We start from the raw sequence: 22,944 nt of genomic DNA, 5'->3' as shown, positions 1-22,944 counted from the left end.
TGAGGAATTTAAAAATGATACCTAGCCTATTATTTAGACGATTAGCACCCATCACCATGTTCAGCTGTAGTTATTATCACCTTCCTTCTGTCTAATGGAGCGGAGAACAGCATGTCACTTATGCACAGTGTTGGTATTGATTGATGCAGACTTTTGAATATGCACAGATATGATTCCCAATTAGTATTTGTTTAACCGGGATTAAGTTCACAAAAGTCAGACTTAACATGAGACGGCTCCCCTTGATTGTCTAGCTGCATTCACAGGCAAAACTCCTCTTTCAGTGTAAGCAGTCAGAGGGGGAAAATATTTTCTTAAAAACATGATGTTTTAACTCACGAATGACAGTTTTCAAACATTCCAGTACATTTGTTGTGAAATAGGAGCGAAGCTGCTTGTCCAGATGTGTCAGTAAGCGGTACAGATTACAACAGTATGGTGCAATTTTTTAATTATTATCATTGTTATTGGGAACTGTTATTATTATAAGTATGGTTATTGTTATTATTGTTCACCTGGTAAAGTTAAAGTGACTTTTTTTGTGCTTTTTTTATATTGTCATTTGGAGTCCTGCTGGACAGAGGCATAACATGACAATGATGGAAATGAATCCCAGTTTACACTCAGCATGTGATGAATTAGATCAGATCGGAGGGGGGGGGGGTTAAATGTGACTTCAGGGAGTCTGAAATGTTGGCACAGAATAACAAGCAATGCTATTTATGAACTTTGATTATGCTTCTTTTTTTTACGCAAATCAAAATTAGAGGTGAATTGATTTGGGTTAACAACAATGATAATGGTAATGATATTTATAATGATGATCATATCAATAAAATGGAATGAGATTTTTTTTCCTGCCTGTTTTCACTTTAGTGGTATTTAGATAAAGTGAAATTAAACTATTTTCTACAATCTTGTCTTCCATGCTTTCATATTCTCCAGTGTGGCTGAACACACACACACACACACACACACACACACACACACACACACACACCACACACACACACACACACACACACACACACACACACACACACACACACACACACACACACACACACACACACACACACACACACACACACACACCACACTATCTTTTTCTCCACTTGAATTTTTGACAATACCAAAGCTACAGTGTCTGCCACAACTTCAACCAACACATTTTTAATATTAATTTGACCTAAAATTTATTAATTAAATTAATTAAAAAATTAAAAATCTTTGTTATGAAATATTTACCAGATAATAAAGGGAAATGTCACTAACAGTTCACTAACACATTCTTACTTATCCAATTCTTAGTTAACATCATTTTAGAGGAAATTGTGTTGTGATTTAATCATTTTTGTGATGTAATTTACAAAACAAAAAGATAGAGCTCACATTTTGGAGACAGAAGGGTTTTTTATTTCAGCAGTGTACATCATTATTTCTAGGATTTTGGCCTCCATTTAGGAAAATATTCAGCTTGAGAGGCTTTAATCAAAATTTTCAACTCCATGCTACATGTTAAAACCATTACGTATACATACTATGTTGTAATCTTCATAGTGTACTTTTACTTACGCAGTAAGTATCCAGACAAATATGTATACCACTTTGTGCTCAGACGGAAATGTGCAAGCGTGTCACTGCCAGTTTATTTTTTATTTCTTTTTTACCAAAAAGTGTTTAGTGGAGACAGTTTGTTTGGGATGATTACATCATTCCAATGCATTCAGTTTCAGTCTGAGCTGTTGCCAGATCAACATCTGTTATTTTGCCTTTTATTTTTTTTATTTTGGAGACGCCTTCCATTTCTATTATGTACTGCTCTATTGGGACAATAATGTCCCAGTGAGTGACAGATTGTTGTTGTCATGTAATTCATATCAAGTAGTTCCATTCATAGAAAGAAAATAGACAAAATATCAATTTATAAGATAGAGAAGAATCAGAGCATTTACTGTCAACACTAGCCATTACCTGCACTATGCACAACATAATCCACAAGCTAACAATTCAAACCTACTAGATATTAATCAGTCATTAACAAGCGCTGCAATGTTGTACAAAAACAAAAAGGAGGAAACAAAGAGAAGACATTTGTAGCAATGCTCATGAACAGCTGACGGGATACGGATGGAGTAGTCTGGATTGTTACACCACCGCTGGTCTTATGGACGTGGAGCCAGCAGTCATGTGGCAAAGTGGGAAAAAGTGATGCAAACAGTCACATTTTTCAGAAGAAGTGCTTTCCAACTAAGCATCTGGTATTCCTGAATCTCTCAATCAAGCCCGGCTGCATGTGTGTGTACTGTATGTTAGTGTGTGTGTGTGTGTGTGTGTTCAAGTTTATAAAACTTATTGTAAAAACGTGTGAAAGAAAAGGCAGAGAGAAGTAAGAAGGGCAGTGAAACATAAATGTTTCATAGGGTTGGGGATATTTTTTTCCCTCTGCACATTTCTATCCAAAAACCTCCTTTTGCAAGCAGCCTTCCTCCATCTTTCTTATTTCCTCACCCACTGCAAAATTGTTCTTTTTATGAAGCTTCAGTCACAAACCACTCCTCTTCTCACCACAAGTATCTCTAGTCTGTTTTTGCACTTTCTTTCTCTGCCCTTTCCTCCCCCTTCAACCCCTTTTTCCTCTTGCTCTCTGTTTTAACTCTTCACATACTGTAAATGTATCAGTGGAACACTAGTCTATATCCACCAGGTTCCACTTCCGGGATTGCTCCGGTGCAAAATTCAAAATTCAGCCGGATATCCTCTTTTATACCTTTGGATTTTTCTGTTGGAAATTTAACCTCTGGTGGATTTCTGAGGACTATGGTAACTGCTTTCGATTCTGCATGGTAAATCCAGACGCTAGTAGACTGTCTGTCCAATCTGAGTTTTTGTTGTACAACTAAACTTTGAACGTACACATGTTCCACCAAAACAAGTCCTTCCAGAGGCTATTTTGCAGTAGCACCACATCTCCATCCAGTGCTAGCATCACCAAAAGGATTGTGATTGGTTTAAAGAAATGCCAATAAACCAGAGCGTGATTTTCTTCCATCCCGTAATGCTGTGTAGCCAGACCCCTCAGCAGCGCTGTGGAGGAAGGTGGCGGCGAGACTGGTGTAACGTTAACAAACAACAACCTGGGTGAACCACAAGATTGATGCTACAACCACCAACATAAAACAAAAAACTGTAGACCAACCAGATTTTTAGCAATTACGGGTCTGTCTCTCAAAAAATGTAGATGACATTTTCCAGAATACATGAATAGTTAAACTAATTACACTCTTTTTACAAAGTACCCTATGTTTCACGACTTTATGAATGCCTTGTGAATGCAACAGTGATGTCTCAATGCACTGACACACCCTGAAGTACACTTTTACATCACTGCCGCAAGGCGGAAAGCTAAACCACTGGAGGGAAGCTAAAACTAGATTTTTAGCTGCTTTAAAGTTGCTCTTTAATGCAACTGCAAACATCCTCTCTGTGGCCATTAGGAAAAACACCAGAGAGTAAAAAAATAAATAATCTTACCTATTTTCCTTATTGGAGATTTATAATAGACCTCTTTCACAGCGGACATTTTGACTTGCCATAATAAGGAAAAGCACAGCTGAAAACAATGGCTCAATTCCATCAAGTGTCCCAGCGAGCTATTTCAGTGAGTCAGCATGCACAATAATAGGGCCTCTCCCGAGTGGAATGCAGCCATCATTACTGGTTTTAAATACACCTGTGCTTTTCCTACTATCCCATGTCAACATGTCAACATGAAAAAGGTCTATTAAGCTTGACTGTAAACAGGTCAGGCTTCAACTGTCTCTGCATGTCGGTTTGTGAGACACTAGAAGAGACATTGTAGCACTAAGTGCAGCGTCTGTGGACTGCATGAATCTACTGTAAACTAACCTGACTGAACCCAACTTTTCCGTTTGTTTCTACTCACGTCACATCTGTTCATCCACTTGCCTCCTTCCCCTGGCCAAACGGTTTCTTTTACCCTCTGTCACCTGGTGTTCCCATTTGTCTCAGTGGAGCTTTCTCATGCACAATAACAATATTGATTTGACCAATCTATATTTCTAGAGAAATGTCCACTGCTCCACTGTATTACTGATGGATACACAGATGCTGCTGGAATACATTATAGTAGCATTATTACCAAAGAGAGAGAGGATAAATTCCAGCCCAAGGGATATTCTACAACCCGAAATGTGTTCTTACTGATGGCTTGCATCTAGAAAGAATTATCAAATGATTTACCATTACTACAGTAATTAGTGACATTATAAAGCCTTTGCAAAGGCTGCAGAGTGTACTCACATGGGAATAGAGAATAAGGGACATTTAAAGACGGCACCAAGGGGGCGGGCAGAGACCTATAACCTATTGGCAGTTGAAGCAATTCAGAGGGATTACCTAGAAAGAGCTCCTAAAATCATCATAAATTGATTTATAATTACTCTCCATATTTGTAAGCTGCTGTTGTACACTGACTGAAACACTCTAGGTCTGAGTACCATCCTTTTAGCTTTTGACCCCTTGAAATGAGGCAATATCTACTTTTCTGTGATGAACAAGCTTAACAAAAATTAAAAGTGAGTCATTTTTTAAGGCTTGAAGATAAAGAGGTGATGTTATTCAGTAATTTACAAGAAAAAGGCAAATATTAAAGGGAATGTATTTTGTGTAGCAGATGTTTCTGCTTCCATTACATTTTATAGCCGTTTCCAGGAACCTTTCTAAGGATTCACTGTTTCTTTCCAGGAAATTATGAGGAAACTATGGGTCCTGTACCAGAAACCTTCCTCTTTGCCTGTTCTCTCTAAGCTCTAATCATGTTTAATGCTATAAAAGATGTTGCTGATCAGGAAGGGGGAGGGAAAATAAGTCCGCAGAACTAGACAGGCACATTATTATTATTTCACGTTATTCGGGCCATTTCTCGCAGAAACGTGGATCAAGTTTATCTGCCAAGCATCTGCTCTCCGTCTTGTAGTTCACGGATATGAACACAGATGAGACCTCTGGCAGCCATGATGGCTTCTATTCATCTATCTCCCCACACTTTATCTCCCCTTCTCTCTCTCTCTCTCTCTCTCTCTGTCAGCCATTTTAATGCTGAACTCATGCAGTCTGGCTGGGCGGTGCAGGAACAACAACCGAGCTCAGCCCTCCTTCTCCGTGCCAGGCAGGAAGTGGCCAGGAAAGCTGCTTGTAATTCAACCTGAGACTTTGTTTGGGTGACCTACAGTATGGCACCATTTACTTTCTACTGTAACTTTTTCCTCTTCATTTTCTCCTTTTGACCTACTTCCAGTGCTGCAAACTAACTAAGATTTACTCAAGTAGTGAACTTTTGAGGTACTTACTTGAGTATTTCCATTTGGTGCTGATTTCAAATACTGCACGTTAAACTATCAGACAGCTATAGTTAATACTTTTCAAAATCATTTTACATTATAAACATATAAGCTTAAAAGATTATAAATGGTATAGATTAAGCCAGTCATTCCCAACCTTTTTTTGGTTTATGACTCCTTACAATATAGTATAGTTTGTAGTATTTGGGACTTATTGTCTTGGTTCAGATGGCTATGGTATAGGTGATGATGTATTTCCCCTCTAAACGTCTCACATGGTTTTAATAACTCCAATATCCAACATTTCCAAAATATGAATAGAAATTTCTAAGGCAGAACTTCTTCAATATTTTTTCCTCCCCCAATAATCATCTCACAACCCTCCAGATTTATCTTGTGATCATTTGGCTGGGCTTGACCCTCAGGTTGGGAACCACTGGACTAAACTAGCTGACTGAATATAAAGAAGTTAAAACTAACTTTTACTTATTGGAACTTGTACTGAAGTAAAGGATGTAATAACTAATTCCCCTACTTCAAATCTCGTCAGAAGCATTTTAACAAGCTGATATGAAACACAAGTGAAAATAAGATGTCCTGATGCCAAAAAAAAAAATACTAATTCAGTTGAATAAAAAGCAAATAAATATCCCAAGTACCGAGGAAGACACGTGGTTTACTGTCCATCTAGCAACAAACAAAGATAATTGTGGCCTGCAGTGCCAGTTCTCACACAGTCATGCTCAGTTCGAAATGTTCAGGCTGTGTAATTTTGCTACCCAAGGTGCCCCATACTCCAGGAACACCCAGGTCAGGAAACGGTCTTTGGGAACAGAGTTGCTGAATCAGACCCTCTAAACAACACCCCACGCCCCCCCCATCCGACTCTGCACCAGGGCACTGCTCATCCTCCTGGACCCCCATCCCAGTCCAGGAAACCCTCCCTGTTTCTGGTCTGCGGGTAAAACTACAGAGGTCTGTCAGCTAATCTCCAAATGCAGCCACATCTGGCATCTGCACAATAAGCAACATCTGGTTCTCATTTCCCCAAAACCAAAACAACACGAGGAGGAGAGGAAGGGAGAGATGGGGGCAGATGGGAGGAGTCGGAGGAGAGGTTGTTGAGGAGAAAGACATTCACAGAAAAGCAGGATGTGAAAAGGTGGTGTTGTATAGAGAAAGAATGAGGAGTCACATTTCTCACTGTAGGGGCAGTTGGAGGTCTTTGATGGTGCAGGTGTGAGGATGTGCGTGTGAATGAAAAATGTCGCCTTGCACTTTGACATTTCTTACAACACTTTAACACCCTCTGTGGCCTGTGCAATGTCCTCCCACAATTCTGTTACAAACAGTCAGCTTCTTTGGTCAACTGTATAAAAAGTTAAGACTTTTCAAACAGAGGAGGGGGAAAAAATACTCCCATCTCCACAGAAAAGAATCTGCAACTCAGCGGCTAGCAGCCCTAATTACAGTGGGGCTTTGCTGAAGTCTGCAACAAGACAAAAAGAGAGAGAGGAGAAAAAGAGGCAGATGGAGTGAGAAAAAGACATGAGGAAGGGAGCAGAAAGCAATAGTGAGGGCAAGAAGAAGGTTACCTCATTTTGTAAATAGTCTGTTTATAAGTCAAAGTCACACTAAATTACTGCTGACTTTACAAAGGCACAGCTGCTCAGCGTTTCGGGAAAATGTCCTTTTTCACATAAATTCATACAACAAAAAGTCCCGTTGATTCTCCTCAAAAGAATTCATCAGTGTGGCAATATTATTATTTTTTTTTAAGATTCAAGTCCCAGCAGGAGCCACTTACTCAAAAAAACTTTAAAGACAAAAGTCATGAAATTAGATTTTGTAAAGAACAAAATCTAATTTGAGTTTTCTGGTTTTAAAATAAAATGAAGCAAAAGACAAGTGTTTCTGCAGCTTGATAAAGACTTCACACAGCTTAAAATTTGAGCCGATAGAAGAAGAAAAAGTATCACTTTCGGTGAGATGCAACATTCAGCCAACTTGGCTGCAACCTGCTAATCGTCTTTCCAGACACCAGGCTGCAGAATGACACATTCACAATTTAGACTTTTTCCTCTGTGTTGGTAGAAATGCCCAACAAAAAAATAAGTTGCTTTAAATGAGTAACACAAAGCTTGAAATGAGCCCAACTTTTGCCTTTCTATCCACAAGCATCAATAAGTTTTAATCTGGAAACAGATTTGTCTTCATTCTCGTTACTAAAATCGTGTAAACTGTCATTTTATGTTATTTAATAATGGCGCCACATTTTTTTATTGACTCAACTTAAACTTAACTAAGCTGCTTCATCGAGGGGGTCTTGAGCGAACATTTGTCAAGTATTTTGAGTAATAACAGAGTTGCTACAGCATGCCAAGGTGTGGATCCCTCTCTTTAAAACACACACTCATACACAGCAAGGTCCTGAATCAGAGCTACTTTATGTTCCTCAGCTCCTCCCTTCCTCTGTGTGCCCAACACACATCAACACCAGACAAAATGGCGTTTGAGCCCTTCCCACTGCCGTTACCAAAAGAGAAATGCTGCATTCTACTGGAAGCTGAGAGAAACTCCATTAGTCTATAGAATTATACAGCCCACAAATTCATGATTATAACAGAATCATTTTTAAAGTATAAATCATAATGTTTATTGCAGAAATCCACAAATAGTGGAAAACACAACCTGTAAAGCAGGAGAAAACCCACAAGTCCTCATTTCAGTCTATTGAAATATATTCAATAGACTGAAATCAACATATTTTTCAGAATAAGGACATAGCAACATGATTACAATGATAATTCTAACTTTTAGATTTTTTCTTCATTAACAACTTCCCTTTAGGTTTGAGTAAAAGGGACTTTTTGTGCTCGTCAATTCTTTTGGCTTCTTCACATTTTTCGCTCCATGCCTCCATCCCTCTGTCCACCTCCGAGTTCAGCATCACGATACGTCTCTGTAAGAAAGATCGACAAGGTTACAGACAAAAGCATGGAAGAAACACAAAGAAGATGATAAAAAAAAAGGCAAATATGTTGGCACTCACGGCTAAAACTTCCCTCTCTTGCTTTCTTCTCAGATGTCCCTTCATTGGAGGTGCCAGTCTCCCATCTGACAAAATACACAAACAAGAAAAAAAACACAAGAAATTACAAAATGCGTAAAAGAGATCAAAACATGGCATCCTTTTTCACCAACTATTGAAATTAGACCACAATGGTAATTAGCCCCAGGGCTTTATTGTGTTATCCTGACTTTATTTAGTTTTTTAAAGTATGGTGCAAAGCTGTATCAAATCTTATAATTAAATGGTCTAATGAAATCAATCAGATGAGAGGCATTAGCAAAATTATTTTTTTTTTTTAATAAGATCAATGTCAAGTGAACTCAATTATAGAAATAAAGATTATGAGTCACTGTTGACCTTTTGTGAGCTCAGAATTAAGCCTTTGTTGCTTGAAAATACCTCCTAATATCTCTGACTCCATTAAAAAAACTAAAGCCTAAAGAAACAATACCGGCAAAGGACCAATCAGGCAGATCTGTCAGAGGGCCATATTCTGTGCCGCTTCGGGAAAGTCCATGCCTGCAAGCAAACAAAAAAATGTTCCATGGTAACCACAGGATGAACCAGGACTAAAATCACAGTTTTAGCATTTTCATTGTCTACAACATTTCCTCTCATGTTTTGTTATGAAATGAATGCAGAAGTACCAGAAATTCTCTCTTTATTCCACACATTCGTACTCAAAAACAAGCGCCTACGTTAACCACAATGCAACACGACCGCTGACTGTTGATTCTGGTGTGTTTGTGAGTTAGAAGCAGAAAGCTGTGAGCTACTACCTTGAAGCTGAGATAAAGCTACAGAGAAAAAAAAAACCTCACTCATACTTTTTTCATTTTCATAATTATATGAACAATAGCCTCATAAATAAATCCACAACTCAAAAATCCAACACTCGACTCATCTGAAGTAAATAACTACAGACCCTTCTTCCATTTGTATCCAAAACTCTTGAGCATGCCACTTAGAATCAACTCTCTACTTATCTCCACCAGAAACGCCTTCTTGATCCCCACCAGTCTGATATCAAGACTGGCCACTTTACCGAAACTGCCCTCCTTGCTGTCACTGTGCAGCTTCACATCTAAAGAGCAATCTCACTCTCTTCTGTCGTCATCCTTCTGGACATTTCTGCTGCCTTTGACACAGTGAACAAGCAGATCCTCATTTAAACACTCCAGGATCTGTGTGTCTCAGGGATCTTACCTGGCAGACCAAACCTACCGGGTAACTTGGACAGGATCTATCTCAGAACCTTGCCCACTCAAAACTGGGGTTCCTCAGGGATTGGTCCTAGGTCCCCTCTCTGTACACCAACTCTCTCTGGTCTGGCATTTACTCGCACAGCTTTGTGCTTGAGTCTGAAATGCAAGTAGCAGCACGATCTCGGCTTGTCTGACTGACATTTCTTCTTGGATGTCCACATACCAGAACCAAATCTGAAACTCAACCTTGACTGAGACTGTGCTCCTTTTCCTTCCAGGGAAGTCGAGCTGCTGCGTTCTTAATGAGGTGCAGGGATCGGATGGCACATGCAGGCAGGCCAGCCAGGAGGGAGTTGCAGTAGTCTAGACGTGACTAGAGCTTGTACCAGAACCTGAGCAGTCTTCTGTGTTAGAAGGGGACGTATCCTTCTGATGTTATACAGCGTGTATCTACGCAATACAGTAATTGCAGCAATGTTGGCAGTGAAGGAGAGTTGGGCGTCAAGTATTATATATATATATATTCCTAAAGCTGCACTTTGTAATGTCTCTTTGTAGTTTTGGTTATTTAAACCTAATGTACTTGCACTTACTACTTGTTCTCTGGAGTACGCACCTTCAAGATTGAAAGCACTGAATTGGAAGTCTTTTTGGATAAAAGCTTAATGACATCCTGTTTTAGAATACGCTGTCATCCTACCCAATATCTGTAAACAGACTTTGAGATGTAACATTAGGAATTTAGCCGTTTTTAATGTCATTAGTTAACATTTGGGCTTTTCCAAATAGGATAAGCCTGCTGTGAAAAAGGTATACTGCTAAAGCAGCTTCATACACCAACAGTATCACAAAACAAGCATCCTCAGTAGGCTTGTGCATACTAACTTTTATGTGTCATGTTTCATGCTAAACATGAGTTAAGGGATGGGACACAGAATTAGTTTTTCAAAAGTAAACTTACTCTTTCCTCCATTTCTCTCCAGCCTGTACGCCACATGTTGTGCTGAACTGCCTGCTGGAGTGCCTCAACACTGGAAAACAACAAGTTCAGAGACACAAGGGTGCACTTATGATGAGCAGACACATATCGGTAGTCTATATGTAAAAACGTTTAGTGGTATTTTATCTCCTTAGTGTGTCAGTTGAGCAAAACCGTGCAAAAATAATCATAAACAGAAAAAAGGCAGCGTTACTTTTGCATAGAGTTTGCATGACAGCACTGTTAGCAGAAGCGTTAGCCTTGATGCTCGTTACTGCATGTACCGTTACGGTGCTTATCCAAACAGGCAGCGGCAATACAAAAAGATTTTTACAGCTGCGAAGCTCAACTTTAAGGTTTTAACGGGCCTCACACACACAACATATTTAGCGAATAACCTCGGTCTCACCTGAACAGCACAATGTCCTCACGGGGGCCGCCATGTTGCCTGCACACGTACTGACCACCAGGCGGCGCTAAAGATGCACTGTTCTTCTGTCTCTTCTTCTTCGGAGTTTTACGGCAGCCGGCATCCGTAATGTTGCATTGCTGCCACCTTCTGGGACTAGTACCTTTACTATTTCCTTTTTCTATTGGTGAGTTTTATTTTGTGTCCACCCAAATTCATCCCATTCAGGACATGGGTCATAGGCCTACTTTTACCCAGACCCAATTGTCTGAGTCTGTGCAGCTCCCTCTCTCAGTGCAGTACCTAGCAGCGTCCTACTCCAGTCCAGCACTAGAAGCTACACAGAGATGCATAACTATCTATCTGCTCTGTGCACTGAGGCAACAGAGGGCAGAGAGCTGGTAGTGGTGTTTCAATAGGGGCCCAACAGCTAATTCCTTTGCCCCAGGGCCCCCATAACATGGCCCTTCCATTGGAGATCATCATTGAAATAGACTTTTCCCTTTGTCTACTGTCACCTGTTGCTATATGCTTTCAATGTAAAGCACATTGAGTTTACCTAATATTTCAATTTTTCAATTCAATTTTATTTATAGTATCAATTCATAACAAGAGTTGTCTCAAGACACTTTACAGATAGAGTAGGTCTAGACCACACTCCAGAATTTACAAGGACCCAACGGTTCTAGTAGTTTCCTAATAATAGGCTAATAGGCTGTATATGTTACGTATAACTGCTCTGCTTTGCTTTTAGCCCTGCTCGAGGGAAAGTAGACCTACATGCTATCGACAGTGCTGATTATCTGCAACGAGGCTATAATGGAAAGGAAATAAGCTATTAGGGATTGCGTTAACACATTAAAGGAGCACTCCACTAATTATACATGTCAATGTCAAGAGGTTCGAGAGGGTAACATCAATTTGAGACTGGGGACGGAGACGTTTTGAAAGACAAGATTTATTTTGTGACCCCTTGGGTGACCCCGACCCCTATCTTTGGAACCAATGGGCTGATGAGGGTTGTTATTGAGTTGCATTACAGGAACTGTATGACACAGGGTTTTTAAAGCTTGACCTGGACTTCAAGTCAAGATATCAGAGCCTTCAATTTTGAACATTATTGTTTACCTGTCTCTTATGAGACCCCCAACTTTAAAAGAAAAAAAACAAGTGTGTTTGGGTGCAGTTTTGTAAGGAAATTAGGCTACTGAAAACAAAAAACGTCACAATTCTAAGTAAAAAATGAACAGATCTAAGCTGTGTTGTTAAACGTGTTTGCATGTCTGCAATTTGAAGAAATAACTACACACATGCACACTAATGGGGACATACTGAGATTGTGGAGGAGATGACTTTATGTGTGTATCTGAACATATACGGTATTTTAGACATGCCTGTGGAGCAGAAATGCAGACAGCCGCTCTCGCAGCTCTTCAAAGTATTGTTTTTGTATGAAGTGCTCCACTGCTAAGCCCAGAAGAATTTCTCTGTTAGCTTTTCAGGCAAGTTCCCACTCGCAGCCTGTGAGGTAAACGCCAGTCTGCTGCAGGGACTCCGGTGAACCGCAGAGGCCATGAAAGGCTCCATATGGAGGGGGGTCCGGGGCAGATAGAAAGCCGACAAGTCTATTTGAACACGCCAGGTCAAACAGTTAGGCCTAGCCTACTTTATCAGGGCTCGTTGTGTGTTGGTGTGTCCGTTAACTGCCACAATCGGCAGTGACTATGCAGCCAGTACTGAAGTACCAGCGGGATGTTTACCCTGCCTGTAGCCTATCCTCCTTGGAGAAGACAGACACGCCGAAAAAATTCAACAGCGCCTCACCCTGCCATGTCCCTCCGCGCATTCCACAGGCTGGTGGTACAATAAAGTAGTACCGTTGCCTAAACGACGCAGTTTTATAGGATTTGTTGTGTAACAGTGACGTAGGAATCACTCATATCTATTAACTGAAAATAGTAATACTACAATGTACAACAAATAGTCCATTACAAGTAAAGGCTATGTAGCCTATTTGAAATTGTGCTTAGGGCTATAGAATAAATAACCATAATGCAGATGGGCCCCTGCCAATGTGTTAGGCTATTAAATAGGCCTATATCATATTATTGCATCAGTATTGATTTAGGAATGTGTACGCAGCACACAATGTTGTAGCTGGTGAAAGTGGAGCTAATTTAAATAATTTACATGTTATTGGGAGAAACAATGTGTTTAATAATAGGCCTATATGTTGTGTGTATTGTGGAAAATCTTAATTCTTAATATATATATATATACGTGTGTGTGTGTGTCTGAAATGAATGTAGTGGAGTAAAAAGTAATATCTCCCCCTTATTTGTGGTGTGAATCAGAAGCATGGGCTAACATATCCATGTAAACCCAATAAACCCATTTAAGATATAATGGCCTTCCTTGACTTGGTTAGTTTCTGGTTTAAAACATTAACGTTTGCACAGAATTAAACAAAACGCATTATCAGGAAAGCTTCAGGCTTGGTTTTAGTTGTGATTTTTAGGGTTACAGTTATATGAGCGAAGCAACATAATGGCTTTTCTGAAAATAGAATTGTTTATGGTGGTTTGGCTTGGGTCATGGTCAGTTCAACGTTTGAGGTTGTGCCAAGCCACGTTAAGAGGCTACAACCTGTGCTCAGTCTATTCAACAATAACCTCATGGTTTGCTTTGATGTTAATAAGACACTGATTGCAGAACTTTTACCTGTAGCAGAGTATCTTTAAACAGTGGTATTGTTGCTGCTTTTACTAACAGATCTGAATACTTCTTCCACTGTCTAACCCCACACATTTTAAGTGAAAACTACTGAAGACATGATCTCAGTATAGCATTGTGTAGGTAGAGGTCTATATTTTACACTCTGTGGAAACATTTTTCATTTTTGGTTTGACAATTTGACTCTAGATTCTGTGGCTGAAAGCTTCTAAAGGAATCTAGTGATTGGACATGTTGTGAAGGGCAGGTCTCGGCGGAGTGGACTGCGGGCACATCCTCTGAGGGAGTGTTTCGTATGAATGACGAAAGAGCCATGGCTGATGGAAAGGTGTTCCGGTCCTGTGGGGGAAACGAACCTCCGCTGACTGATAAAGGAGCAGTGATGCGTCAAGCTGAACAAAACGACAGAACGCAAAGTAACTTTCGTTCACTGATTCTACCTTCAAAATAAAAGCAACATGTGGGCCCACTGCCGCTTTAAAAAAAAAAGAGAGAATAAATAAGCACACGTGTCTAACTATTAAGCGGTAGAAATATCTTCTATGTGAAACAAAACACAATATGTACTGCAATTTGTTCACGGGTTGTTTCGTTTAAGGGGGAGACAAGTGATTAGGGAATTATTGTACCTTAAACGTCCCTGGTTGATTACTTAGGCCTGTAGCCTATTTTAAGAAAATATTTTTATATAGCCTACAAGTTTTCTGAAAGTGTATGTTTAAAAAGCCTATGAAAATGAAGCTTTGTCTTGTGCTTGGCATAATGTAGTAAAATGAACACCTAAAATAGTATTTTGTAGGGGTGGGAATCACCAGAGGCCTCACAATACGATAATATCACGATACTCATGTCACCATACAATATTATTGCATAGCCTATTCTGTTAGAATTTCTTACCTTTTTTCAACCTCAAGTTTTTTCCCAATTTCAAATGATGTCCCCAAAAGGACAATCTGTTTTATCTAACATAGATAACTTTTTCTGTTTGTGTACCTTACTTCAGTTGTATTTGTTGGAAAATGAAATTGTCACGCAGACAAACTGACCAACACATATATAATAAAAGTTCAACAGGCTACTTGGCGTTTGTGTCCAGTCACTGTGTATCTGTGTATTGCGATACTATGCTGTATCGTTTTTTTCCCCCACCACCTAGTATTTTGGATGTTTTATTTCCACAATCTGAAAGAAAACATGTTATATACGCAAAAGAGCCCGAAATCTCAAAATCGAAAAAAGCGTGTTTTTGCCTGAACGTCTCCCCTAAACATAACGGTTGCCAGGAAGAAGTTTATTTTGAAAAGGGTTACCGGAAGTAGCTCTCTCAGCACAGTTAGCTCGACACTGTTTTAAAAAAGAGGGGGGAGGTAAGTAATTATTTTGGGTGAAGAAAGAAAGAAACAAAGTTGTCGACCGTGCAGTGCACACGGGGAGGGATTTTATTTATTTCGAGCGAGTCGTTTAGTCCAGCAGCGGCGTGCCGGGATGGAAGTGTAACGGACCGGTTTCCCTCATTTCCTTCTCTCTCTCTCTCTCTCTCTCTCCCCCAACTTCTCCGCTACTATTTCCCGGACAGGATTTCTCCTTTGAAAACGGGACTTCTAAAAGCAGTCAAGCCCAGGCGGATGGACGGACGGACCGAGGAGTCTAGCGAGTGCCGTGTGTGTGTGTGTGTGTGTACGTGTGTTTTCAGTTGCCTGAGTTAAAGTTAATCGTGTTAACGCTATTTAAAAAAAAAAAATTTCCCGATCACATTTCGCCCTGCGATGAATGGATGAAAAAAGTCGGGTGAGTTGACCATCTGTGCACAAACGGATTTATTTTCTTGTCTACACTGGACCCGCATGAAGTGGTGAAAGCCTTCATCCCGCTGAACATCTCCGCTTTGTGCTTAAAAAAAAGAAAAGAGAATTCAAACGGGAGAGACACCCCCACACCGCACTGGATAACAAAGATATCAAACCGACTTTACTCAAGTGTATTTCAGACAGTTTAACTAATGCAGATACAGATGTGGAGCCACATGAGGGTCCACAAAGGAGGCCCTCCACGACCATAGGTCACGCTGAAGTGTCCTGGAGCTGTCTTTCTTCTTTTTTTTTCCTGGCTGGATTTACTTGAACTATTAACCTAGTAATTGTCTAATAATCCAATGGATTCTTTCTCACCACAGCCCACCTGCGCCTGTGGATTTTCCACATTTGGGCAAACCAGATGACTCAAGTCATGTAACCACCCTGAAATGTCTTAAAAGTCTTATTTATCCATTTTGTATTTATTGTGTGTATATAATGTGTTTTTTTTAAAAAGCTTTGTGCTAGTTTCAAGGCCAGTTTTTAATTGTGTAGTAAGTATTTGGAAGCTGCCATTTCATCTGTTGTAGTGAAAACTGTAGATTTACTTGAACATATTTAGTTCTGCTGTATATCTACCCACACTGTATTGAGGACATTAATCTGTAATTTAAAGGGGGAGCTGTATCACTTAACTTTGCTCAGACAGGCACCAAAAGGCTTCATCATGGACAGGCCGATAAGCAAGTTATTGGAGAAGTTAAAGCTAACTGACTCGGCCAGTGTGAAATTCAACAGTTCAAAGAAAAAACATGACTCTGCCAACAACTCTAATAACAGTAACGCCAACAGTGGCATCTCCGGAGGCAGCGGCGGGGGCAGCAGTCTACCACCAGCTCCCAGCTGTGCAGCTGCCTCGCCCTCAAGACCCGGCCAGTTCTCGCTTGCCTCTGCAACCACAAACGATGCATGTGTTCCAGCGAATGGGAGAGGAGGAGGAGGAGGAGGAGGAGGAGGGGGGATGGGAATGCCTCCCTCTCAGCTCCTCACCCCACCGTCGTCTTCTTCCACGGTGGGTGCCATACCTCAAGATGGCGAGCAACCTCTTCACCCTTCCACCTTGGCACCACTGAGGCGTCGTTCCCCCCAGCAGCGAGCTTCTTGTTACCTGGGTGAAGGCATGGATTCCCACCTGAGGCGTGAGTCCGGCCTGGGCCCTGAGTGTGACCCTCTGGCAGCGTTTGGCTCCAAGGGTTCCCTCAATCAACGGCGCTACTCCCTGGAGCTCCAGCAGCTGGTCAAACGACACCAGCTCCTCTCCCAGCCACCGCCTCTCTCTGTTCCTCCACCGTACTCTGCCTCTATGGGCTACGGGTCAGCCCCTAGATGCGGTGGAGGCGGCCTGGCAGAGCCTGGCTACCTCGCGGAGTCTGAGAGGCACAAACGTCTCTCTCTCCAGGAGGCTATGTTCTACCAACGCCTGAGCATGGGCAGTGAACTGTGGGAGAGCAACAGACCTGCATCCCTCTCTCATCCACCACATCGCACATCCGATGTGACCGGAGGTGGTGTCGGAGGCTTCTTTTATCCCCAAGGACCTACTCTGAGCCCATGCTCGTCATTCAGCCTCCAGGAGTCACTGCTGGTCAGCCCCAGGTCCAGCTTTGCCTCCAGCACGGCCAGTGGCGGCGGAGGAGGAAGCCCCATGGGGAGCCGCTGCAGCAGCAACCGGACCAGTGGCATCAGCCTGGGCTATGACTCTCGTTACTCCGCCTCAGGAGGCCTCCCCCCACAGCAGCAGTCACCCTCCATGCAGACAGGGGGCTCTGCCGCTGGTTATGGAGCTCCAGGCAGGGCCGGGGTGACCCCTGTGGAGGCCTGGACACAATACCTTGAGGGAGGGATGCGTCAAGGGGCATATGATAGCCGACACTCCTACCCACCTGCTGTTGGAACTCCAGGAGCAGCGTGCTACCAGGCCGGTCCAGAGTGGTGGGATGAGCAGCAGGCAGGAGTTAGAGGCAAAGAGGGGGTTGTTATGGGAGATAGGGCTCGATACTCAGACCTGCCTGGCACCCGGTACCAGGAAGAGCTCACTCGACTTCTACTGAGAGATGCTGCGCTGGCAGGTGGGGGGCACCTGGAAGGCTTGATGCTGAAAGATCAGTCTCTGGCCCTGACAGCTCTTTCCAAACCGAGCATGACAACACTGGGGCCTTGCTCAGCTGGAGGGCCGGTCAAACCTCAGGAGGATCCAGGACTCGGATCTGGAAGGGAGGCCATGGAGAACCGCCAGGAGTTTTTTGGTGAGATCCTTTTAAACAGTAGTTTTCAGGTACATGGTGGAAAGAGAAAACTCAGGAGAAAGGTAGGCAGGATACAAGTAAAACAGGGCTGCATTTAATACAAATTGTAAAATCACATCTTTAATTTGAGCCAGTGCAGACACTGTTCATGCATGTTATCCCATGCATTCATAATAGAGCGCTTGGTCACCCACCGTCCACCCTCAGTGTGTTTTTATTGTCCTCGCTGCCTGGTGTCAGATCACAAGATTCTCTCTAAATGAAAGGGTTGCATGGATGGATGGGCAGATTAATAGTTGAAAGAGTGTATGGATGGATGGTACCTTGGAACCTGCAGAGACACGCAGGGTTGTAGCATGCAAAGCATAAAGGGGGGGGGGGAGCGCTTCAGAAACTGATCCAGACAAGTAGAAATGTTTAGCCGAGGAGAAGAAAGAAAAAGAACATGTATGGCAGATATGTATATCCTGATTTAGGTTCACACCTGTAGCCAAAGCATCAGGCAGTCATCTGATGTTTCAGGCAGGCGTTGCCAGTTTGCAGCAGTGGGGTGCACATGGCGGGCTAATGCAGCGTAGCTACATGGCCATTAAGCTGCAAAATTCTGCTGCAAAACTTGGACACAAATTACATGGTGTCGTATAAACACAGTTCCAACCGTTACTGTAAGTCACAGAAGATTAGGTGTGTGTGTGTGTGTGTGTGTGTGTGTGTGTGTGTGTGTCTGTGTGTGTGTGTGTGTGTGTCTGTGTGGCAGGGTGTGTTTCCCCCAAGTGACTTCAGGCCACAGTAATGCAGTGTGTGTGTGAGTCATGTGTGCATCCTGGTGTGTGTAATGCTGCCTTGGCGTGTGCAGGGGCGGTGTGCTGTAGCCTGTTTTCCTGCTCAGGTATGTGTGCCCTGAGGGGACATTCAGTGCTGTACTCCTTTCAGCCATTAGGAAGAAATCAGAAGCTCTAAGCTCAGCGCACACACACAGACCTTATATTCAGTTGTTAAAATACATTTAAAAGAAAGAAAAAAGGAAAAATATTTCCCCACAAACCAAGAAACAATAGAGCCAGATTTAGAACTAAGGCATAAAATAACAGAGAAATCGTTTCTGTTTCTGTCCCACAAGATGTCTTCTTGTGTTTAGTAATTTAGTTATTAGCACAGAAATGAGGATTAATGCACAAATATTTTTAATTTTCTCATTTTCATTAAGTGCATTGGTGCTCAGTTCCAAAAAGTCCCTGAATGTGATCCCAGGCTCTTACACCAACTATATCCCAATGTTTTCTATACGTAGCAGCTTTAAAAGTCTTTTAAAGCCTGGAGTTAAAGTCTTGGCTCTTTTTGGCTCCTGGCTTTGGCAGAGACTTGCGTCTGTATCGAAAGAACTGTCCAAGGGTGTAGGAACTCTTGATTTGTGTGGCACTCCCATAGCCACATTAGAAAGGAAAAAACGCAGGCAGGTCCTTTAAATAGATCACAGAAATGCTGTAGCTCGGACCACCACACCACTTTTCCACTTTACATTTAGTGCCCTGACTAGTGCTGAACACGTACTTAGACTCAACTGTATCCCGTTAGATGACAAATACACAGAGGGGTTAGTTAGCTGGAAAGGTTGTAAGTGTTGGTACTATAGAGGTTGTTTTTTACGTGCTAATTTTGACCTCAAAAAGCTTATTTTATTACTTTCCTGGTGCTGTTATGAAAAATGAGAGAGAAAAAAAGAGTTGTGTTTGTTGTTTGGTCAATGTCAGAATTTGGCCAGAAAGGGGTTTTAAATGGGAACCAAACAATTGTCTACCATTAAATAATGATTTGAAGGAAGCAGCAACCGTGATAATGTTTGTAATTTACCAATTCTGTTTCCTGAAGTAGTTTAGACTCCTAACATCAGACACAAAGTGCCATCTTATTTAATCTCCAAATTGCTCCAATTGTGGGGTTTAAAGTCAAATTTAAAGGGAAGTCTTAACTGCAAAACTCCAGAAGAAAGGGACGTCTATTTTCTGGAACGACTGCCAAAAAATCCAATCCGGTGGAGTTTCCCTTTAATAACAGAGCTTCAACAGACACTTGAGTGGATGAGCAAACAGGCTGGCATGGGTAACTGGGTTTTAACTGTGTGAAAATCCCCTAGGTGGTGCGAACGAGAGGATTTACAAGTGTTGACACTTTGTGTGGAGTTGGATTTCAGACACATCCTCTTGGAATGCGTCGTAAACGAAGTGTTAAGAGCCGCTGAGCAATTACTCTCGACTAAATGTATGTTTGTGTCCGTTGTGTTTTGCCCATTGTGCTGGCAGGAACCTGTGTAAAGTGTGGGAAAGGCGTGTATGGGGCGGATAATGCCTGCCAGGCTCTGGATAGCCTCTATCACACACGCTGCTTCACCTGTGTGTCCTGTGGTAAGTATCCCCCCCTCCCAAACACACACACACACACCCCAGATACAACAATGATTTAAAGTATTTAAGAGCAATGAATTTCCATCACCAACACCTTTTTTAAACACTGTTTAAAACCATTTGCTATAAAAATGTCCCGGGTTTGTCCCGCTGAGTCAAACACACATCTCTCCCCCTCTGCAGGACGCACCCTGAGAAACAAGGACTTCTACAATGTCAATGGCTCTGTGTACTGTAAAGAGGATTACATGGTAAGAGCTGAGGTCAAAGCGTGTTTTGTCATCTGTCTCTTTTTGTCTCACAAAGACACACACAGTCATATTCACATTCAGAGTCACAGGATTGATTTTCTGCTAATGGGAATCTCTTTGTTGTAATTACAGTTTTCAGGATTCCAGGCTGCTGCTGAGAAGTGTAGTGTGTGTGGCCACCTTATCCTTGAACAGGTGGGCGGTGTGTGAGAACATGCTACACAAAGAAGTCCCCAAATACCTCTAAACACATAACTTAAGATTTGAAAATATGTGTACTTTAACCCTAACCTGCCCTGTGTACTTTAGGTACTTGTGTCCTATGTTTCCCAGAATACTTTTCAAGAACCCCCCAAATGGATAGAGACATTCAGCTGCGTCTTATTGTTGGCTCCTCTTTGGGTTCCCACGGCAAATTTTTTAGTGGAATGTTTGCCTTGGGCTTTTTTGATAAATAAAGAAATGGCTCTGTAGTGATTAGCCTGTTTAGCCATATTTGAACCACATACAACCCATAATATAAATAGAAGAGTGTGTGTGTGTGTTGTCGTGTGTGTGTGTGTGTGTGTGTGTGTGTGTGTGTGTGTGTGTGTGTGTGTGTGTGTGTGTGTGTGTGTGTGTGTTTTCTGCCCAATTTGAATGGCTTAACCACATTAACGTTTTAGGACTACAAAAGTTGAATGTTTAAAAAGCAAGTTGGTGCAAGGGTTCAGAAAAATGAAAGCCCATGAAGTGAATATGTTTTATATCTTGACCTTAATAATTATCGTTCTTCATTCTCAGATCCTGCAGGCTATTGGGAACTCGTACCATCCCACCTGTTTTCGCTGTATGGTGTGCTCCAAGGCTCTGGATGGGGTCCCTTTCACCGTGGACCATCAAAGCAAAATCTACTGCGTGGCAGACTACAACAAGTGAGACATTCAAATGCTGTGTTGAAGGAGTCCTGATACTGTGGCTTGGTGGCGTTTTTTTGTCCTTATGTTATCCTATTGATCAATATTCATGTGCAACAAAGATGTTATGGACTTTACTTTTTGCATATGTAACATTTAAATGAGTAAGAATGTCCTCACACGCTGAGTGCTGCTGGTTTCTACAGTAAATAAACTTCTGTTGCCCTACAGGACTTTTGCCCCAAAGTGCGCCGCCTGTTTACAACCCATCTTACCTACTGAGGTAAATACAAGTGTATGTGTGTTCTCCGTGCATGTGCTGGTTGGAGCCGTTTGATTTCTGTTGAACGTAACCTTGAACATTGCGTGAGGAGACTTTTCGGTCGACCTCGACAGTTTTCCTAAAACTTTTCAACCAATGTAATATAGAAGAACGAGTTTCAGTCAATCACAGAAGAGTATTTCAAAATCAGTTTATCCGGCAAATATATTAGTGGTGATTCCCACTATTTCTCCCTGTAACTCAGTTTTTGTTTTTGTGTCTCAGGGCAGCGAAGAGATCCTCAGGGTCGTGTCTATGAACAAGGACTATCACTTTGAGTGCTACCACTGTGAGGTGAGAAATCTTTTGTCCCTTTTTTTCCAAACTGACTTTCGTTATGGAGTGCCTTGACGGCCGACCTCACTTCCTCTGTGTGCATTCCTGTCCTTATCAGTGTCATTTTCCCCCCCCTTCAGGAGTGTGGTAAGCAGCTCTCTGATAAGCCTGGCTCGCAGTGCTTCCCTCTGGACTCTCATCTCCTCTGCCACTCCTGTCACATGAGCAGAGCGTGCGCCACACACAACATTCCCTCTCACAACACACACTGATCAGCATCTACGCAGCTGAGGATGTTTTGAAAAAGCTGGTCTTAATGTGCTGTCATTGTCCAATGTGCTTTTGCTCTGTCATGCGACTTTTTCTGAAGATGTAACTGCTAATATTCAGAAATGTCCACTGATTCACTTTTCTTTGGAACCTTTTGTCACATGTACTGCCTGCTGTACTTCCTGTACTATTACTGTACCATAGTTATAAGGGAATGGAAAAGAAACTACTGCTTTTTGTTTTTTACCCCAATGTGGCTACTGTTTGCTGTAGAAGAACAAGGGATTTTGCTTAACTGTTTTGTACATATATTATTGCTAGCAAACATTTTGCACTTAAATTTGACTTTACTGTAAGAAAATTGTTACATGAAGCTGTACAATTTGGGGAAACACATTACTGTAATTTCTGTTGTAATAAATATTTTCATTTGTGTTCAAATAATGGTCTACTTAACCAGTACTAGGTGACAAATTCAAAACCATTTCAGTATAACTAACCTTTTTCTCTGTACTTAAGTTCATCATTGAAGGCTTCAAAACTCCATCAGCCAGGACATGATGCTTCTTTGTGAGAAAAAACTAATCAAAAACATCAAGTAGAGAGGCTGACAACCAATTTAAATTTATTCATTTCTTAAATTTTCAGTACATTCAGCACTTGCAG

General features: G+C 41.7%; 2 protein-coding genes across 2 annotated transcripts; one reads left to right on the top strand and one right to left on the bottom strand.

Moving 5' to 3' along the window:
• Positions 1-7,991: 7,991 nt before the first annotated feature.
• mrpl52 (mitochondrial ribosomal protein L52) lies at positions 7,992-11,150 on the bottom strand. The gene is made up of 5 exons (XM_032544145.1): positions 11,030-11,150; positions 10,603-10,672; positions 8,888-8,955; positions 8,416-8,480; positions 7,992-8,325 (listed from the first exon to the last, which is right to left on the bottom strand). Exons 1-5 carry the CDS (start codon positions 11,061-11,063, stop codon positions 8,173-8,175), a joined length of 390 nt encoding a protein of 129 aa, XP_032400036.1. The 5' UTR covers positions 11,064-11,150; the 3' UTR covers positions 7,992-8,172.
• Positions 11,151-14,973: 3,823 nt separating this feature from the next.
• Positions 14,974-22,722, top strand: ajuba (ajuba LIM protein). Its single transcript, XM_032544102.1, has 8 exons — positions 14,974-17,861; positions 20,162-20,263; positions 20,447-20,514; positions 20,647-20,709; positions 21,298-21,428; positions 21,642-21,693; positions 21,958-22,026; positions 22,149-22,722. Exons 1-8 carry the CDS (start codon positions 16,283-16,285, stop codon positions 22,278-22,280), a joined length of 2,196 nt encoding a protein of 731 aa, XP_032399993.1. The 5' UTR covers positions 14,974-16,282; the 3' UTR covers positions 22,281-22,722.
• The last annotated feature ends 222 nt before the right edge of the window (positions 22,723-22,944 follow it).

The sequence above is a fragment of the Etheostoma spectabile genome, chromosome 19 (genome assembly GCF_008692095.1).
Source record: "Etheostoma spectabile isolate EspeVRDwgs_2016 chromosome 19, UIUC_Espe_1.0, whole genome shotgun sequence".
Classification (NCBI taxonomy): domain Eukaryota; kingdom Metazoa; phylum Chordata; class Actinopteri; order Perciformes; family Percidae; genus Etheostoma; species Etheostoma spectabile.
This window is presented reverse-complemented; position numbering and strand designations above follow the sequence as displayed.

Bases quoted from the DNA above. Each gene is read 5' to 3' on its own strand.
- ajuba (XM_032544102.1), top strand. From the start codon at position 16,283: ATGGACAGGCCGATAAGCAAGTTATTGGAGAAGTTAAAGCTAACTGAC. The intron at 17,862-20,161 runs GTGAGATCCTTT...TTGTGCTGGCAG, and splicing joins GAACCGCCAGGAGTTTTTTG to GAACCTGTGTAAAGTGTGGG. The intron at 20,710-21,297 runs GTGGGCGGTGTG...CTTCATTCTCAG, and splicing joins GCCACCTTATCCTTGAACAG to ATCCTGCAGGCTATTGGGAA.
- mrpl52 (XM_032544145.1), bottom strand. From the start codon at position 11,063: ATGGCGGCCCCCGTGAGGACATTGTGCTGTTCAG. The intron at 10,673-11,029 runs GTGAGACCGAGG...GTTGTTTTCCAG, and splicing joins GAGGACATTGTGCTGTTCAG to TGTTGAGGCACTCCAGCAGG. The intron at 8,326-8,415 runs GTGAGTGCCAAC...TCTTTCTTACAG, and splicing joins AAGAGAGGGAAGTTTTAGCC to AGACGTATCGTGATGCTGAA.